This window comes from Camellia sinensis, chromosome 12 (genome assembly GCF_055761805.1).
Source record: "Camellia sinensis isolate YWXY chromosome 12, ASM5576180v1, whole genome shotgun sequence".
NCBI lineage: Eukaryota > Viridiplantae > Streptophyta > Magnoliopsida > Ericales > Theaceae > Camellia > Camellia sinensis.
Window position 1 is genome coordinate 149,557,886 of NC_138972.1, and position 18,440 is coordinate 149,576,325.

General features: G+C 36.4%; 1 protein-coding gene across 1 annotated transcript; it reads right to left on the reverse strand.

Moving 5' to 3' along the window:
- Positions 1 to 1,306: 1,306 nt before the first annotated feature.
- On the reverse strand, positions 1,307 to 15,552 carry LOC114306798 (uncharacterized). Its single transcript, XM_028252099.2, has 5 exons — positions 14,866 to 15,552; positions 4,341 to 4,450; positions 3,869 to 4,240; positions 2,191 to 2,980; positions 1,307 to 1,809 (listed from the first exon to the last, which is right to left on the reverse strand). Exons 1-5 carry the CDS (start codon positions 15,122 to 15,124, stop codon positions 1,724 to 1,726), a joined length of 1,617 nt encoding a protein of 538 aa, XP_028107900.2. The 5' UTR covers positions 15,125 to 15,552; the 3' UTR covers positions 1,307 to 1,723.
- Between the last annotated feature and the right edge of the window lie 2,888 nt (positions 15,553 to 18,440).

Consider the following 18,440-nt stretch of genomic DNA (forward strand, 5'->3'; position numbering starts at 1 on the left):
GACATTTTATTGTTTCCAGTTTTTTTTTTTTTTTTTTTTTCAGTTTAAGTGGTTATTTTTTGGCATTTGGTTGTTGTAGATAGATATTTATGTATGTATATTGTTTTTTTTAATTCTGTACTATTAATTAATTGCTTATAAAACTCAACTCAAAGGACATTGATAAAAAACCAACAAACAGAAAGAGAAATAAATAAATAAATATTAACATTGCATCATTAAAGTCAACCAAACATCCATTTTGCTACAACAGAAGAAGGCATTGAATTACGCAATCAAAAATGTTAGAAATCTCAAAAATTTTACTAAATGTTTCACATAAATATAAGATCCACATTATATGGGTGAGTCCCACACCTAATTGAGATATTTAGTAAAATTTTTAGAGTCTCTACCATTACTCTTATGTTGCATTTACTTAAAAAATTTAAGGAGGAATTTAGAAAAAAAAAAAAAAAAAAAAGTGTGTGAAACTAAATAAAATATAAGTATATTTTATTCACATTTTATCTATATTTTCTATTTTCCTTTTTAAATCTCTCCTCAAATCTCTCAACCAAATATAATATTAAATAATCCATATTGTCATTAATGCTGTGTTTGATTGGGGGATTTAGGACGGAATTTGGAAAGAGAAAGGGAAAAGGTGTGTGAAACTATGTGAAATATAGGCATGATTTATTCACATTTCACCTACCTTTTCCATTTCCCTTTCTAAATCTCTTCCTAAATCCCCCAACCAAACACAGCATAAATGGATGGCCTACCTATTTACACAATTTCTAATTTCACAAATACACTAATGGATATATAAGATCCTTGTTTGTATCCATCAATTTTCTAGCAAGGTATTGTATTGGTGAAGTAGGTGGGGGTTAAAAAGTTTTGTGAACAGACTAGTCTGTTAAAAAAAGTACAAATGAAAAGTGGTAATCTAAAATATATATATGTATAATTTTTTTTCTTGAATACTCTGACCAATATGTGGCGGCGCCCAACTGGAGATGCCAAATTAAATCCCCACCACCCAAAAAAAATAAAAAATAGACTTGTTAAAAAATGATGGTGGGGAATCAACTGGTTGAGAAAAATATGTTTAGGAAAGCAAGTGGCTTTTTAGTAATAGGTTTATAAATTGAAGGCTGAATTTTTGAGGTGCCAAGACTGACATGTTTAAAATATAGCAATGCAAAGACATCACCTAATGTTGATCTAGAGAACACACAACAAAACCAAAAATTCATTGAAGAATTAAACTAGCTCTCCTCAATGATACCGGACTATGCCAGGCTCTAGCATATACTGATTTAATGTAGAACATATACCATATTTCCATTAATTTGTGAACATCAGTTGAATTCATTCATTTGCAGATGCCCAAAAAGAACCGATATATTTTACACTTGTCACCCAAGTGGAGCAGTTCTATGTACACGCTTCTTGACTAGTTACCATCTTTGGAGACATTCCATTTGGAAGAACATTACATGCTTTCATGCCATGTCGCAACGTAGACATCAGAGGCCTGCCACCTTGCTGGCTTTGACCTGCAAGTTGATTCGTGTACATGTTTGCTTATCATAAGATCGCCTATAAACTCTTATTTACCTTTCCACCACCGCTTCTATCATCCTATAGCCAGAGAGAGCAAAACTGTAAGCCGTCGTGCGTCACGTGCTTGGGATATTGGGTGTTCATTGTATCATCATCGGTGAACGATTTATCATTTTGACCAACATAGGAGATGGAATGTGAGGAGCCCGCAGAAACTAAATAACCAACTCTCCGTGTAAGGACGTATTGCAAAAGCTGCAAAAAAGTATGAGGAATATTATGACTTGCATGGCTAACCGTGGCGCTATCAACAAATTCAAACTTAAAAGCAAGTTCAACAATGATCAAGGTCAAGCAACCATAAACACCTATCTTATTTAAATATCACACTAAGAAATTCTAAATACAATGATTATTAGTATATAAAGATAGTCCTATCCTACGTAAATAGTCTAAAAATCCTAACTCATTAAAATGAAACTTTTAAAGATTCATCATTGTGTTTTAGCAGATATGAAGTCATTTCCAAATTTTCTATGCAAAACAAGAAAAACAAGTAACCATACAAGCATAACAAAATTAACTTTTAAGATGAAGAAAGAAAGAGAAAACATTTACAAACACGCAGCAGCTTACATGACGGGGATGGCGAGATTGAGGGCGAGGCAAATGGTGGGGACACCGGCCCTTTTGCATTCCCGTTCTCCTGTCTTGGACTGGAGCCATAGGATACAACAGGCAAAGGAGAAAGATCCGGGGACAACTGTGGTGTGGGACCCACAGAAGGTGGATAAGACCTAGGAGCATAAGGTGAAAAGGCTGAAGGAGCAGTTGTGTCAGAATCAGATGTCGGTGAGGGGCTCGGGGGAATTTTGGAACCACAATGGGGACTACGGCGGGAAGGACGAGTACCTACCATTGAAGGTGCAGGAGAATTTGAGATGGGAGGTAAAGAATGGCGACGACCATCTTCAGGGCTTGGTGGATATGGGTAGTTATCATCAGATGGTGACGAAGCATCACAGTTAAAACATGGTGGCGAGTGATGATGAAAATCAGGCTCAGGAGCTGGAAAGTAAGATGGAGAAAAATCGGGAGATGGGGCGATAGGGGGTTCTGCATAATCATTTTGAGCTGGAGCTGGGGCATAATCATTTTGCGCTCGAGCTGGGGCCGGAGAAGGAGTTGGTGGGGTTGCATCGATCGTATGGTTCAGATAACAAGATAGACTAATTTCCTTAACTTTACCAAAAACAGAGTTATTGAGGCCGAGGTTCTGTGCAGGAGGGGACCCTGTGATTGTTTGAGCCAATTGCTTCAATCTCTGGGGCAGAAGGCTCCCCAGCTCAGATATAATCGCAGCCTGAACTGTAACCGGAGGATCTCTCGTTGAGCCAATTGTGTTCGTTACTTGCACATACACATTCTGCATGCAAAATAACTCCATTAACAACCCAGCATTCTTAGTGTTTAAATTGAGTGTGCCAATATGTGGCAAGTGACTCGTTACATGGTTAAATTAAACTTAAGTCCAACCATTAGGGTCTGTGACCATAAATTTCGGTCTCAAAAGAATAATTGCGAGACAAATCTGCCTAAACAATTATGTAACCAATTACAATCCATAGTACAAAGGAGGTCAAGGCAATAAAACTATCATTTTCAAACAAGCATACACACATGCATGCAAACACTCCGGTAAAACAGATTTGTTTGTTTCGTTTTTGAAAACAGTTTGTCTTATGTTTTTTGTGTTTTTTTTTTTTTTTTTTGCCTTTAGTAAACTTTTTTTTGTCTTTAGTAAATATTTGTGAAGAAATTTAAAAAATGAAAGTTCACTAAAGACAAAACACATCTCCGTATGTTTTTGTTTTCAGTGATTTTTTTCAAATTTCTTCACAAATATTTTACTTTTAGGTGTATCTAGATTAGATGCATCTTTCAAAAACATATGCCTACAATATGAAATAAGTTTACGAAAGACAAAAAAAAAAAAACACAAAAAGCAGAAAACTTAAACACAGTTTTTGAGTTTGAAGACCAAGCAAGGTTAGTTTCTCAAATTTTATTCATGCTTTTTTCAGGTGTACTGCAATATAAAACTTATTCTTGAGATTAAGTTCTATTTCCTTCATGAATTGAGAATGCATGGGAAGTTAAAAAAAGGATTGGTGAACAGGTTAGGAATTGAGACCATTATTGTTCCCAATCCTAAACCTGACAGCAAACAAACCCAAAACCTGTTCAGGATTGCAAAAACTAACCCATTCACACACCAATTCAACTGTGCAAGGAAGTTACTCAAACAGAATACCTCGTAAGACCTCAGATGCAAACCCGACTTCAGTTGTTCCTTCAGCTCGCCAAGATTTTCCTTTATTTCATCTATAGAATTAGGTAGAGTAAAATTAAAGAGGATCTGAGATATCTGCCAAATGGAAGCAGACTGATCAGGAATCACAGTGATTCCGCCCGGAAACTTCAAAATTTCAAACGAAGTTGGTTGCCCAAAAAGCGAAGTCGTCAAAGTCAAATTGGATAGCTGAAGGAACAACTCTATTAAAGATGATCTCAGCACACTTAAGGACACTGGATTTATTGGAACGTCAATTGGATCAGAAAGAACACCGAACACCACATTAGTCCAGTTAGATGCATGAGCTCGGTGTATGGATAGGACAGCAACCTGTTAAAAATAACTTGTTTTTAGGTTAGATTGTATTCAATTCAAAAGTTAAAAGAAATGAAAGATTAAAAATATATGAAAGCAGAAGTTTAAAACAAACCTTTGTATAAGGGACACCTATTTCGCTATTGATATCATACCCTAATCTTCCAATGCATGGAACTAGCTCTGAAACTGGCTTTTGCAATCTGAAGTATGCGTGAACTGTAGCTGAAGGAAAAGAAAAAGGAAAGTCTAAACATCAAAAAGGACTCAAAAAGCTGCTTCTGTAAGCACATGAGTAAGCAAAACTCATTCCTCGTACAGTACTAGAAAAGCTATAAAATGAAAATACAGACTCCACTCACATCAATACGGATGATACTTGATATGTAACAGCTCCACGCTTTAATTTCATGTCCTTCCCTAGTTTTGGGAGAGTTTCATTTTGACCCTAGCGGTTTCAATTGCAACATATTGAACCTTATAGTTAGCTTCTAACTGGTTTCAATTTGGTCCAACCATCAACTCCCATTAAGGAACTGAATTAACAAAACACATGGTGACTTCAACATTAGTTCCAAAGAAAGCCACATGTAGGGCTACAACTCGGGAAGGTTGAACCCAACAACCCAAACATGTGGGCTTGGGATGAATTTATTCAGCTCAATTAATTTTGAACTGGGCCTGGACAAAGCCATTCGGCAACCTGTCCCACCTTGACCCAAAATCCATACATATTGCACCATATACATAATATGTACCATATATCTGTGGGACGAAGAGAAGTCTAGTTTTTTTCTATTTTTCCCCCAACGTTAGATTCTCATTTGCTATCAACAGTTAGGGTTTTAATTTCCAACAGGTCATTACCTCTCTGATCTACCTTGAGAAACCACCAATTGCCATCTACACCATCTCTTTCTTCTACAAATCCCCATGCCAGTACTCTCTCTCTCTCTCTCTCTATCTCTCTCTCTCTCTCTCTCTCTCACACACACACACACACATTAAGCAGCCTAAACAACATGCATTTCCTTTTCATCCATGCAGTATGCACACAAGCCATTTTCTTCTACCTTTGTATTTTACTAATTGAGAAAGTAGTGTTGTAACGCCCTCAAAATAATAACTTTAAACCCATTAAATAAGACATGCATTGACATTCAAAAGCTTCACATTCTTTCATTTATCAGAGTTTCATTACAAAAAGTATTACATGTTAACAACAAAAGCAAATGCCCTATGGGCTTACAGCTTTCCAAGTTAACACTTGGTTACAACAAAAGAGTACTAACTCAAACACGTTAAGCCCTTGGCTTGAATTTACATGTAATACATCAAAAGTAAAACAACAAAAAGTCCGCCTCTGGCCTCCCAAGCTACGTCCTTGGAGGTGGCATGCTACCTGTACCTGAAAATGATATTCCCATATAGGGTGAGCCACAGCCCAGTAGAAATACACTAAACCAACCATGAACAATGACTAAAAGATTAGCAACTGATAGATGGTCAACACTGACACTTCCATTTACATCTCCCTACGTTACCATGACAGCCAAGTCTATATTACAATTCACTTTTTCATTTTTGTTCAACTTTGAGTTTGAAAACAAGGCTCAATACTCTGGCCAGAACGTTTGATGAGATTATAGTTCATCACTAGAACACTTTCGAAATCCAAGGTGGATACACATTATGGTGTTGTATCAATAACACATAAACTACTCCCATACTTCGCAAACAATGATGATATACATTTTAGTGCTATATCAAATCAAACAAACTTTTCAATAGATAAGCATATGAGCTATATCACTACTACAACAGATAAGCATATGAGCTGTATCAACACTTCAACCGATAAGCATATGAGCTATATCAACATTCCAACAACCGGTTTAGAGGTACATCCCCCATCTTCCCCTAAACCATTAACCGGTTTAGAGGTACATCCCCCATCTTCCCCTAAACCGTGGAGTACATCCCCTATCTCCTCCCATACACAAGTAATGCATATAAACACAGAATCACATATGTAATCAATCAATACATAAAATTAATGTATTCTATCAACCGACATGCTCTATGACACATCCAATTGATTAGTTTTAGTTTGCCTAATCATCAAGCATTGTCTACAACAATCAACACTACCCTCCACCGGTAGCCCAAAGCAATTATTTCTAAGCAGGAAATAAATGCACAATGGATATTCAATCGACATTTCAATTCGGTGAGTGATAAATAATTCAACTACACCCTTTAACCCCATGCACTCCCAATCTCAACAATTCCATTTCATTTCCTCATTTCCCACAATTAATTATCTCAATTAATTAAACAATGTAATTAGGTCATTTTCCATAATTACCATTACCACCCTTAGGTCCCATTTTCATCAATGATTCAACATTTATTCCATTTCTCTATACCAAACATGCATCTAGGTTTATTACAAATAAAAACCCCAACTTTTGTAAAATAACACAAAAGGCCCAAACTTTCACAAAATTACCAAACCAACCCCAACCTCTCAAATTACCAAAATTTAAAGACAAAATCCATAGAGAGGAGTAGGATATCCCTACCTCAAATTCAGAGCTCCAAGGGGGAAGATGAGTAAAACTCAGAAGTGCTCCAAATCCCAAATTTCTCAGATCTCAACAAAGCCCTCGACGATCAACACACTTCTTACAAAGGCCCAAGGTGAGGAAAACACTCTAGGTAGATCAATCCTAAGAGAGAAGTTCGGTTTTAGAGTGAGGTGCTCTCCAATGGAGGTTTTGAAAAAGTAAGAGAGAGAAAGGAAATCAAAAAGTGATCAAAAAGGTGGTTTCACGAACTGATATAAAAGCAGGTCCGCTCGAGCGTACAACACCCCGCTCGAGCGTACAGACACAGGTTCACGCTCGAGCGTCCAAAGATCCGCTCGAGCGCCGGGTGCACTCTCCCAGAATTTTCTGCAGACGACCAAAATGCTGAGAGAAGGAAATTCACGCTCGAGCGTCCAAACTGCCGCTCGAGCGGAGAGGCAACAACAAAATCCCGCTCGAGCGTCAAATCGCCGCTCGAGCGGAGAGACCAAAACCTGGGCAAAATTTCTAAGTTTTAAAACACGACCCACTTATTCCCAACCTGCCCAACACAACCCAAAATTCTAATTAAAAGAGTAAGGGATAGAAATGAGGATAAGATAACAACGAATCTACGGAACCGAGTCCGGATTATAGTTAAACAACAACAGGAAATATCGGGACCGCTATAACCTCCCCCCCTTAAAGAATTTCGTCCCCGAAATTAAGGGTACGCCAAAACACAAGGCCAACTGATAACAGAGCATTCAACAATCGAGCCCCAAGGAAAGAAATTACTTTCACAACAAACCTCCGACTTACTCTTAGCAAGGAAGATACTAACCAAGGAAACACATTCTAAACAACCACACCTTAGGTACGCAAGCCTCAACAAACCAAACCTCCCCCGAAACAATTCACCAACAACCGGCTAGCATTCCAAGCTAAGTCACTACTCAACAACACGACCAAAGCAAATCTTTAGAGTAGATAATAAGAAAACATTTTCTTGTTCAAGAGGCATTTCCCAAAGATGTTTAAATTTTCAACGTTAACGTTCCGGAATAAATCTTGCATGTTCCGTACGAAAACTTAAAAGCATTGCAAACATTTTTCACAAATACGGTGTTACCCAAAACGCAGAGTCATCCACAGTTTATTTGCCAAAAGATTAATCTGGAATTCTTTAAAATTCTTGAATTAAATCAACTTTTCAACAACGCATTTATATGGTCCAAACACTGGAAAAATTTTGTTTTCCATTTCTTTCCAAAACAGCACTATCCATAACCATCACTCATACAGTGATGCCACAACCGACACAGAACATAACATTTCTATAATGATAGTTAATAGAAATAACAACAGTACTATCAACACATAAGGTATAAGAAATTCATGGTTTTGCAATTTTATCCCGCCTCCCTTTACTTAACCACTTTATAATCATAAACACGGCTCAGAAATACACAAATGATACACATTATAGTGCTGTATCAACATCAAACTAAACACCATACATTCATAATGTATAAAAAGCCAATCATTCACAATGATCAATCAATACATATATTAGATGTATTATTCCAACCGTCATACTCAACGACAAAACATGTTCGATTAATTTCAGTTTTCCTTAATCAACATACGGAGTCTACAACGAACGAGACTAAACTCAAGGTGACCAATGCCACCCCAACACCCGATACCGACAAGCTGACTAGTCAACTCAATAAACTCTACACTCAGTAATCCACACACTGATGTGCTACTCAGACCACTAACCCCAACCACGGAGTTCTCTACACGAACCACAAATTTTGGAATCTCACTGGATTTCCTAAAATTTAATCGCCTCAACATCGCGTCTAAGGGAATCACCATCCCCCGCCATGGTTATCTAGCAAGCCTGCTCACTTCCTTGACCGAAGACCGACATGGTCAACCTCAATCACAACATCCCGAATACGAAGGACTACTTTGACCCACGCTATACTCATTACTTTAGAACACGAATTGCTCTTCCTTCAAAGAATGTTGGCAGCATCCACTCATAACCCACACCCAACAATGGATAACCAATCACAATATGAACACTACCCCTATACAACCAAGGGGGCTCACCACAGACTCACTATCTAGCAAGGCCCAACACACGAACCAGCATACAGGTACCATTCCCACTAACTCGAGATACAAATCTCACGTTCCCTCAAACATTCTCATATAGTCCTGCCAACACCGCGCAACTCTCGAAACCATCCCATCTAACACATTCAACCGTACTAGGCAAAACCTCCTTATTTTGCAAGCCCTCTTACTCCTACACCGAATCTTCCAATAACTCATAGGATCCACTCGTTACTCTATATCTTACTTATCACTCATCTCGAGAGTACCATCAAGAGGCCCGGCCTCCGTGCTAAACCACTAGTCCACACTACCGCTAGGCAACCATCATGAACCAAACCCCGACACCGTCACAAGTCGCCGATAGGGCTTCCAAAGATTCACTCATCTAACTTTCCAGAGGGGTAAAAGTCCTCGCCTCCCTCGTCATTAACCCACATCTTCATCCGCAAACACCATACCACTGTGACTCCACCCACGGGTCACACTCTAACCATGGGCTATATACCCAATTAACGCTTCTGATAATATCCTCTGACTTGACCAGTGCTAAGGTACGAACTTATCACATTCAATCCAAATAAAGAAATTTGAAAACTTAGGGAGACATCCATTATACTACAGCCCGAGGTATAGTACCAGCTACTCACAACACATCGCTCCCGATACAACAATCACAACCTTATATAGGGACTGACATCCCTTCACTTGAAACGGCCAATCAGTACACCTGCAATTTTGACAACGTTACTTACCACGAAGGTACGAGTCCAACCTTAACAAAATTATGTGCCATGCCCCCGTAGGACACCATATTAAATACGTGTTACATCTAGTATTAATCGTACACTTCACATCCTCTCAAGTTCACCCGACAGTAGATCAAAAGCTATACCACGCACAAAACTTTAAATGGGTAGTACTCATGTAATTCCACACACTCGGCAAGTAAAACAGTTCTCGCTCCAATATTACCTTGGCTAGGACACGTACCCCTCGGTGGTTCTTCCAAATTTTGAAAACATGGCTCTCTAGCCCTCATCCTTCCCAAATCAAGTCACAAGCATAAATTTTTTTTTTTATATAGGAACTTTATACCTTAATAAAATTTTAGAGCTACGACATGCTCCAATTCACCCACTCTAGGGAAATTAACAAACAAAGCATATATGTATATATATATAGATAAACAAACAGTTTAGATGTTTCAACCTTCCCAAAACACATTGGTTACACAACGGAACCCAATGATCACAAAACAATAATCCACTGATTACAAAACGGATTAGTCAAAACAAAACCATCCCATCAGTATTACTACTACTACCGTCCCTTGTTGGACCGCCGAAGTTGGTCATCCCCGAACATAAGGCAACCTACGAGCTTACAAGTCACGGACAAGAACCACTGGTATGCCCCCTCTGCCCACACCTGGAACAACTACAAACTTCCCTAGCTGGGGCTTGGGAACTTGACTCTACTGAGGCCCTCGCAATCTGGCCTGCTAGTCCCCCAAAACGATACTGTTCCTGTCCAGTCGAAAGAAACTGAGCCTGGTTAGGTTGCAAAACCCCTAAAGAAGCTCCCGGCTGAGTACAAGAACGTCGAATATGACCCGGCTGATTACACACCCAACAGGTAGGCGGTGCCTGAGCACGAGATTGGTTCAGAATCTGGGCTGATGAAGACCCCAACAACTGCCTCCCCACTGAGCATTTAATCGGTCCAAAACCCGACTGGTTGGATGATCCTGGTGGTACAACTACTGGTTGAACTGCTAACCCCACCCCTTTCTTCTGTGGGCAAACCGAAACCCTGTGGCCCAGCAGACCGCATCTGAAACAAATGATGCCCCTCTGCTTACTTTCCCCCGAACCCAAATCTGACACTGGAAGGGCAGTTCTAGCCCGTCCTCCCTGTTGCGAGTTTAAAACCCTCTGCCTCTTAAAAGGCCTACCAACACCCTGAGTCACAGGAGTCGCCGAGATGGCTTCCTCCCCACTCTGCCCCATTGCTAGCACTGCAGCCTCTACATGGGCGGCCGCCTCAACAAGCGCCCTATATCTTTTATGCCAAGACCCCGCTATCCTTACACGGATGTCGTCACGCAGCTTACTCTCAAACTCAAAACAACGTAAGTCCTCTGTCTCCACCAATTCTGGAGCAAACCTCGACAGATTAGCAAACCATCTTTCGAACCGCACCAAAGGTGTAGTACCTTGGCGTAATTCCACAAATTGTTTCCGCAGCTCTTCCCGAGCGGAAGGAGGGAAATCGCAACTTCCTCGCCTAGGCATCCTAGTAAAAGTAACGGAGACACGTTAGCACACTCATACATGTGCCGAAGCTAAACACTTACATCCTAACACATGGACAACTGTAATTCACTCCACATAAGCACATAAACATGTAAGCACTTACGAATTTCATTTCCAGATAATGATAGTCCCGAGGCGTTACTAGAGTTCCGATCAGAAACAGCATTGATCAAGTGCCTTTCCAACTGGACTCCCAGAAACCCAAGGATCCAATCAACATCCAAGAAACTACATTCCATACCCAAATAGTCACATAAACATGTTATCACAAAAGTACGTAACATTACGTCTAAGTCTCTAACAAGCGAGAGAAATCCATTGTGATACTAATCACTTCCCACGTACCCAAAGTATTCGAACCAGGTACGCTCTGATACCAAGTTGTAACGCCCTCAAAATAATAACTTTAAACCCATTAAATAAGACATGCATTGATATTCAAAAGCTTCACATTCTTTCATTTATCAGAGTTTCATTACAAAAAGTATTACATGTTAACAACAAAAGCAAATGCCCTATGGGCTTACAGCTTTCCAAGTTAACACTTGGTTACAACAAAAGAGTACTAACTCAAACACGTTAAGCCCTTGGCTTGAATTTACATGTAATACATCAAAAGTAAAACAACAAAAAGTCCGCCTCTGGCCTCCCAAGCTACGTCCTTGGAGGTGGCATGCTACCTGTACCTGAAAATGATATTCCCATATAGGGTGAGCCACAGCCCAGTAGAAATACACTAAACCAACCATGAACAATGACTAAAAGATTAGCAACTGATAGATGGTCAACACTGACACTTCCATTTACATCTCCCTACGTTACCATGACAGCCAAGTCTATATTACAATTCACTTTTTCATTTTTGTTCAACTTTGAGTTTGAAAACAAGGCTCAATACTCTGGCCAGAACGTTTGATGAGATTATAGTTCATCACTAGAACACTTTCGAAATCCAAGGTGGATACACATTATGGTGTTGTATCAATAACACATAAACTACTCCCATACTTCGCAAACAATGATGATATACATTTTAGTGCTATATCAAATCAAACAAACTTTTCAATAGATAAGCATATGAGCTATATCACTACTACAACAGATAAGCATATGAGCTGTATCAACACTTCAACCGATAAGCATATGAGCTATATCAACATTCCAACAACCGGTTTAGAGGTACATCCCCCATCTTCCCCTAAACCATTAACCGGTTTAGAGGTACATCCCCCATCTTCCCCTAAACCGTGGAGTACATCCCCTATCTCCTCCCATACACAAGTAATGCATATAAACACAGAATCACATATGTAATCAATCAATACATAAAATTAATGTATTCTATCAACCGACATGCTCTATGACACATCCAATTGATTAGTTTTAGTTTGCCTAATCATCAAGCATTGTCTACAACAATCAACACTACCCTCCACCGGTAGCCCAAAGCAATTATTTCTAAGCAGGAAATAAATGCACAATGGATATTCAATCGACATTTCAATTCGGTGAGTGATAAATAATTCAACTACACCCTTTAACCCCATGCACTCCCAATCTCAACAATTCCATTTCATTTCCTCATTTCCCACAATTAATTATCTCAATTAATTAAACAATGTAATTAGGTCATTTTCCATAATTACCATTACCACCCTTAGGTCCCATTTTCATCAATGATTCAACATTTATTCCATTTCTCTATACCAAACATGCATCTAGGTTTATTACAAATAAAAACCCCAACTTTTGTAAAATAACACAAAAGGCCCAAACTTTCACAAAATTACCAAACCAACCCCAACCTCTCAAATTACCAAAATTTAAAGACAAAATCCATAGAGAGGAGTAGGATATCCCTACCTCAAATTCAGAGCTCCAAGGGGGAAGATGAGTAAAACTCAGAAGTGCTCCAAATCCCAAATTTCTCAGATCTCAACAAAGCCCTCGACGATCAACACACTTCTTACAAAGGCCCAAGGTGAGGAAAACACTCTAGGTAGATCAATCCTAAGAGAGAAGTTCGGTTTTAGAGTGAGGTGCTCTCCAATGGAGGTTTTGAAAAAGTAAGAGAGAGAAAGGAAATCAAAAAGTGATCAAAAAGGTGGTTTCACGAACTGATATAAAAGCAGGTCCGCTCGAGCGTACAACACCCCGCTCGAGCGTACAGACACAGGTTCACGCTCGAGCGTCCAAAGATCCGCTCGAGCGCCGGGTGCACTCTCCCAGAATTTTCTGCAGACGACCAAAATGCTGAGAGAAGGAAATTCACGCTCGAGCGTCCAAACTGCCGCTCGAGCGGAGAGGCAACAACAAAATCCCGCTCGAGCGTCAAATCGCCGCTCGAGCGGAGAGACCAAAACCTGGGCAAAATTTCTAAGTTTTAAAACACGACCCACTTATTCCCAACCTGCCCAACACAACCCAAAATTCTAATTAAAAGAGTAAGGGATAGAAATGAGGATAAGATAACAACGAATCTACGGAACCGAGTCCGGATTATAGTTAAACAACAACAGGAAATATCGGGACCGCTATAAGTGTAAAATGAAACACGGCAATAGCTTAAAATTGTGCAACTTATAAGTTAAAATGAATATAAATATGCAACTGCTTGCTTACTAAGAGTTATTGAATTGAGCAACCGAAATAGAATTCACTTGCTACGTTGCAATATATCGAAATCAACTAGTACCTACTAAACAGACAGTTTTAGTGCAAATCTTCAACTTTCTACACTTAAAATGGGTCTTTTTGCAAGCCAAATATAGATGAACGTTTACCTTACTTAATGTCCAAAAAACTAAGCAAAGTAGAAAATCAAGAAAATTCTGACTCTGAACTCACTTAAAAGCTAAAGTCACATGTAGTTCATCCTTTAGAAGATCAATAACAGCCACGGTATTAAAGTACTCGGCTTACAAATAATCAACCAGAAGATCAACCCTCAAAAACCTAGACAATGTGAAGCACAAAAATAGAAGAACAAATAAAGAGTTGAAGCACCATATGTTCATGTGCCATCAGAAAATCTAATTCTTTAGAACAGTTGAAATACCACATACCCAACTGCTCAACCCATTAAAAACCCTATCTCTAATCCTTGACTCACACCTATATCAAATTTATATTTGGGTAAAAATCACTAAAAACCCTCTCCACTCAAACTTATATCAAATTGAGTTTTACCCATTCTTTTACCCAAATCAAGGGAGGCACAAATGTCTAGTCAAACTTACAAGATTATTTTGTAGCTTCAAAATTTAAGCTTTTACTCGAATTTATGCTTAAATCTGAGTTTGTCCATTGGATTACTTGATATCAAATGAAGTTTTTTACTGAGTACAAATTTATGTAGGGATTCGAGATGGAAATAGCTAAAAAATAAGGCTAAATAGCAAACACCCATTGACCAAAAACATCAGAAAATTTCAAAAGAACCATCAGCCAATAAAAACTGAAATAAAATCAATTAAACAAATCATCAGAAACCCTAATTACAAATAAAGATTGTGAGCAATTCCCCTTTACTGAAATCATTAGAACACAGCCCTAATAATTACAGACCTACACTACACTACAGTTAGAGGAGACAGAAAACAAAATAGAAAAAATGGCTTACCACTGTGCTTGATTGCGTATTTTGCATCAAACCCAGAAAGCGATGAGTGAAGAGGAAGAAGCCAAAATATGACAGGGAGGAACACAGAGAGGCTGAAAATCAGAACGAAGACGCATTTGAGATTGAATTCTTGGCCGATTGTAGAAAGACCCACCGAACATCTCTGGCAGAGGATCGTCGAAGCAATAAATCTCCGAGATCGAGTCCCCTCAACCTGCTGTTGCCGCAGATGTAGTTGCTGTTCTTCCACCTTACCCATTTCCAGAGCATCTGTAAAAACTCTCTCTCTCTCTCTCTCTCTCTCTCTCACCTCTCTCTCTATATCTCTTCTACACGAACAGAGACAAAAAAAACTCTCTCTCTCACTCTTGATAACTATAGAGACAACTGGGACTTCAAATGCAGAAGGTGTAGACAAGTGTTCATGGAGGGGCACTCTCTCTCTCTCTCTCTCTCTGTCTTCTCTCTCTCACTACTTGTCGTGTTTTGGAGTGAGTTTCTGTATGTATTTGTATTTTGTTTGTTTATTGCTAATCTCAGTAATTAATAATTTTTTAATTATTCATTGGTGTATTAATTAATTAATTAAGGATAATTGGGCTACCGAACGTTGAGAAGAAGCAAAGGTGAAGAGAGAGAAAATGTGTGTAGAAGAAGAAGAATATGAGATGAGAAAGATAGTGGGAGCGGGATGGAGGTGACCCAACTTGGTTAATGGATTCATCTTTAAAAAAAAAAATTATTATAATATAGCAATAATTTTGCTTAAGACACCTAATTATCACTCTCAAAGACAATCGTGTTAAATTTTAGGGTGGGTTTGGAATTATTTAAATAAATGTATTTTTTGATTTTTTATGAAATATGAATTGAGTTTGAATTGGATTTAAAATGATATGTTAGAAAAGTAATGTAATTTAAATAAGATGATATAATTTAAATAAGATAATAACTTTTTGATTTTTTAATTTTTTTTAAACATGTCAAACCAAGTCTTAATTTGTCAAACATTGCGTTTAACCTCAATATCAGATTATTAAGCCTTCGTTTGGTTAATTTAGTTAGATTAAAAAAGTCCAAAAAAATAAAATAGATTAAATAATTCAATAAGATAAAATATCACATTTAAACCATAATCATTTTACTTTTTCACTCACAAAAATAAAAAAAGTCAAATCAAATAAATTTTTTAGTGCCAAGATAAAAAAGTTAAAAAAAACCAACTAAAATAAACAATGCGAAACGATGACTAAAGATTATTTAAAGATGATAAATTAATAGATGTAGTATTGTTGCTATAATATAAGAGAGCACATTATTGGGCCTGTAGGGCTCGTCACGGTTCCTATTTCAATAATTTAAATTGTTCAATGTATAAAGTTAATTGAATAATTCATCCTTATAAAAAGCATATTGATCGGATATTGGTAACCCTTTTATTGGAATAAATTTTTGTTAACAATTTATTTTTAAAATCAAATTTACTATTGACAAAAATGTGTTTCGATTAAGGAACTATCGATATCCGATTAAAATAATTTTTTTACATAGATGAAATACTCGACGAACTCTACACATTAAATGATTCATATTATTAAAACGGGACCGGTGATAAACCACACCGACCCAATAATATACTCTAATCCATTAAAGTGGGAAAGTACGTGCCGCCTACAAAAAATACTACTCACTCTTATACTCTATTACATTTTTTTTTTTTTTTTGAAGAAATTACCTAGTATTATTAATACAAAAAATACTACTCACTCTTATACTCTATTACATTTTTTTTTGAAGAAATTACCTAGTATTATTAATACTGGGGGGTTTAAGAGGGAATTATTTGCTGTGCGGATTATAATTCAGAAGAAGCATCTAATTCGATGTTTTTTTTTTTTTTTATTCTGCCGAATATGGAGCTCGACCAAACTCCTTATCCTTCATATAGGGGATTATACTATCCTAAGGGGAGTGTAGGATAATTTTGGAGGGATTATTTATTGTTGGAATTAGACGGTGAAATGACCATTTTAATCCTCTACTATTTAATTATGTATTATATTTAGTAAAATTCAATAAAATTTAAATGTCTCAATTTAAAAATAAAATAATTTTATTTAACTTTTTATTGATGTTTTATTTATTTTTTTAAAAATAATTTTTTATAGAGATTTATTGATGTTTTATTTTAAAATTTTGTTTATATTTTATTTAATTTCATTATTTAAATGTTAATAGATGTTTTATTTAATTTCATTGTTTAATTATTATTATTTTTAAAAACAAATTTATTTAAAATTTTAATTAAAAATAATATATATTTTTATTGATATTTATTTATTTAATTTAAAAAAATAAATTTATTTAATTGTGTAAAAATAAAATAAAATAAATTTTTATTTAATCTAGCTAAAAATAATTAAAATATTAAAGATATGTTTAATATTTCTATTACTTAGTAAACAATTGAAAAATGATAAAATAGTCTTTTGCTCATTTATCCTATCCAGTCTGTCCAACTAAACATTGGATTCATTAAAAATAGTTTTTTCTAGACATCTAATCCCATGAAAAAACAAACACAAAATACATATCCAATCCACCAAATAGTCCGAGAAATTCACAGTCTCAGGACTCAAGTCCGATGGATTCTAATCCCTTCTTATTCAGTCCGTCCAATCAATGTCTGGAAATTATTATTTTAATGAATTCAATGTTTGATTGGACAAACTAGATAGGATAAATGAGCAAAATACTATTTTACTATTTTTCAATTATTTATTAAGTAATAGCAATATTAAACATATCTTTAATATTTTAATTATTTTTAGCTAGATTAAATAAAAATTTATTTTATTTTATTTTTTACACAATTAAATAAATTTATTTTTAAAAAATAAATAAATAAAATATCAATAAAAATATATGTTATTTTTTTAATTAAAATTTTAAATAAATTTGTTTTTAAAAATAATAATGATTAAACAATGAAATTAAATAAAAATCTATTAAAATTTAAATAATGAAATTAAATAAAATATAAACAAAATTTTAAAATAAAATATCTATAAAAAGTTATTTAAAAAATAAATAAATAAAACATCAATAAAAAGTTAAATAAAATTATTTTATTTTTAAATTGAGACATTTAAATTTTATTAAATTTTACTAAATATAATACATAATTAAATAGCATATGGTCAAAATGATCATTTCATCACCTAATCTCAACAGTAAATAGTCCCTCAAAAATTGTCCCCCCTCCAGGATAGTATAATCCCCCATATGGGGAATAAGTAGTCCAGCCGGACTAAAAAATAAATAAACATCGGATTAGATGCTTCCCTCAAATTACAATCCACACAGTAAATAGTTCCCCCATCCCCCAATCAAACACACCCTAAAATTATTACAAATTTATGAAATATTTATTATTATTATTTTTTTTTTTTTGTTACAGGAAAATCCTCCCTACCCTCCCGCAGGTCCAAGGCAGCGTCCCTTGTAGAGATCACCAAGGTGTCATGTTAGCCGTTCCAATCAATGAGACTATAACCTGAGAACCAAGTGCTGAT